At 38.3% G+C, this 2,621-nt stretch overlaps 1 protein-coding gene across 1 annotated transcript; it reads right to left on the minus strand.

Annotated features, from left to right (window-relative positions):
• Positions 1-509: 509 nt before the first annotated feature.
• On the minus strand, positions 510-1,584 carry LOC107722746 (transcription factor HES-7.1-A-like). Its single transcript, XM_016531212.1, has 4 exons — positions 1,574-1,584; positions 1,341-1,389; positions 1,130-1,225; positions 510-1,010 (listed from the first exon to the last, which is right to left on the minus strand). The coding sequence occupies exons 1-4, from the start codon at positions 1,582-1,584 to the stop codon at positions 510-512; spliced, it is 657 nt and encodes a 218-aa protein (XP_016386698.1).
• Between the last annotated feature and the right edge of the window lie 1,037 nt (positions 1,585-2,621).

Genomic DNA, 2,621 nt, shown 5'->3' on the forward strand with positions numbered 1-2,621 from the left:
TAAATGTTCGGCGCGTGCTGAAAGCGATCTTAAGTCTTAGATCTTAAATCTGCATGAAATCAACGATTAATATGCAGTTAAAAAACATTAATAAATAAATGCAAAACACATAAGAATATTTCATTTTCAAATTTTAATGATGAAATGTACGTGTTTCAATCCCCCTAATATACAGCTATAAAAAGGGAATGTCATGAATAAATTAATGTGTAAAATAGATAAAAACATACATCAGCTATGTATTACAAATGATCATACACCCAGTACAGACCATGCAAAGAAAGAAAAGGGAAAAGAAAATCTGTGTAAAAAATATATTGCATAATTTATCATACACTATTTACACATTTTACAATTACAATGTGATGTCAGATGATGATGAAATCATTACACAACATTTTTTTTTTTTTGGAAATAAACATGTCTCTCTGCATGAGATGAAGCATGTCTAATTATTACACAAGCCCGGTATTTTGAGTCCATGTCTCTGCAAATGTCTTTAATTTCTCTCAAGGCCAAGGCCTCCAGACCGTCTGGCTGACAGGTGTCTGGTGTTGAGAGGTTGGTCGGGCTGTCGAATGCAGTGTGTTGGAGTCTGTGCTTCTGAATGCAGTCCTGTTAGGATGTGGCACAACGCTCCTGCAAGCTGATGGAAGTCCTTGTTTGCAGACAGAGTTCTGCAGCAGAAGATGCTGTGCATTTGAATCTGGCAACTGCTTTCTGGACAAGTTCTGGATTCTGACCGGCAGTCGGATGGTGGTCGACACACAGGGCCGGGTCAGACGCTGGCACAGTGTAGCGGTCACTGAACCTTCCAGTCCACGGGCCTTACCTTCATCTGACAGGAAACAAGCCGCTTTCTGAAGACACGACGAAAAGCCGTCCATAAACTGGTGCTTTTCTCCTCCTTCCACATCTTTTGCTTTCTTGGCCTGAGCGACAGAGTTTTGCAAAAACAGGACGGTGTATTCCAGGATCTCTGCTTTCTCTATTCTCCTTTGAGTGGGACTCTGCAACAACAACAAAAATACGAGAGGAGAATTCAGACAAGGAAATACAGACTCAGAACATAGATATATAATTAAAAGATGACATTGTGTTGAGGAGGTCAAAAGTATTGTTTTCTTACATTGTGCTCAGGGCCTTGCAGAAGCAGAGTTCTCAGGTTCTCCAGACTCCGATTCATCCTTTCCCTTCTTCGTCTTTCTACCTGAGGTTTCAACAGCTGCAGGAAACATAAAAGACTAATCTCAGTGGACAGGTCAGGTTATATATATATATATATAAAAAAACGACAGTCTGACCACAGTTTGTTAGCATGCACAGAAATAAATATTTACCTTTCTGTCCATTTTAATGGTCTCAGTCTCTCCGAGGATTGCACGTGTACTCCAAACAGTAGTTTATATCAGTGATGATATAATCTGTTAAAGATCCAAGTTCTCTTCTATTCGGTATGCTGGAAATTGTCTCTATTCGAGGTGCGCGGTCAAATGTGAGATGCAACGTGCTGAGCGCACGTATTTATAAGCTTTCAGGCGCTTGGTGACAAGCCACGCCCACTCCATATCACAGCCCAATCATTGAGGCGCTGTGCTCTCAGTTTGTTCCCTGCTAAAAACAAAACACTAAAAAGATAGGCTAAAGGCTATAATATTAAAAGTCACTGTAATTTTAAAGGTCAGATAGCCTAGGTTGTATCCATGCAATATTAAAGACAGACTAAAGTTAAAAGGCATTAGATCGAGGCCAATGATCGCGTACGGATTGTGTATTAATTGGCCTACATATTTATTAGAAATACTTTTTTCTTCCCTTTACGTGTATGCAGTTAGGCCTAACTGTAGTAGCTAACATATAATCTGCACTGAATTGGGTTAAGACATTCAGGGCAGCCTTAGATCAAAAGGACTGATGGTACACACGCTTAACACATAGACTTCAGTGGGCACGTGTGTGTATGTGCATATCAATAGCCCACGCGCCGCTGAACAGACACACCATCAGAATAACAAAAAGAAAAACGCTATTTTTACTTTTACTTTCCAAAGTCTTATTTCCACTGTTGCAGTATGTGAGTCTAACACGTCAGTTTGGTTTCCAATTTTATTTAGCATATTTTAACTTTTGAAAGTTCCTTATAGGCCTACACGTGCCACATATTAAAGCAGCTTGAAACAGGAACAAAATTAAAGCTTGCGTTACAGTGATTTGATTTTTTATGCTTTACGGTGATTTTTTTTTTTATATGAATTAACAATTCTTTTGCCATGTAGAAAAAAATAGAACTAATTCGATGGTGTAGGAGGCTGAATCCAATTCAGTTTTTGACGCTTGGCAGGATTGTGTTTATTGGTAACTTAAGGATTTAAACGCGCCTTATTTAAACAGAATTTAAAGTCGCAATTTCCCTTTTAAAATATAATAATAATAATTGTATGCAATAACAACTGTAGCCTGTATATGCCCCAAAAGATGGGAAGTGTTTGCACACTATCCGTTAAATGAACCGAGTTGAATTTTCATATTGCCAGTCCTTTTTTTTTTTTTTTTTTAATAATTTTTTTAAGACTCAAAATGGCTCAAAGTTGTATCATCTGTGTGTGAATCATCAGGGGGTC

The sequence above is a fragment of the Sinocyclocheilus rhinocerous genome, unplaced genomic scaffold, assembly GCF_001515625.1.
Source record: "Sinocyclocheilus rhinocerous isolate Xijiao unplaced genomic scaffold, SAMN03320098_v1.1 scaffold514, whole genome shotgun sequence".
Taxonomy (NCBI): domain Eukaryota; kingdom Metazoa; phylum Chordata; class Actinopteri; order Cypriniformes; family Cyprinidae; genus Sinocyclocheilus; species Sinocyclocheilus rhinocerous.

Coding starts and splice junctions, on each gene's coding strand:
- LOC107722746 (XM_016531212.1), bottom strand. Junction 1,226..1,340: donor CCATTAAAATGGACAGAAAG/GTAAATATTTAT, acceptor TGTTTCCTGCAG/CTGTTGAAACCTCAGGTAGA. Junction 1,011..1,129: donor TGCAAGGCCCTGAGCACAAT/GTAAGAAAACAA, acceptor TTGTTGTTGCAG/AGTCCCACTCAAAGGAGAAT.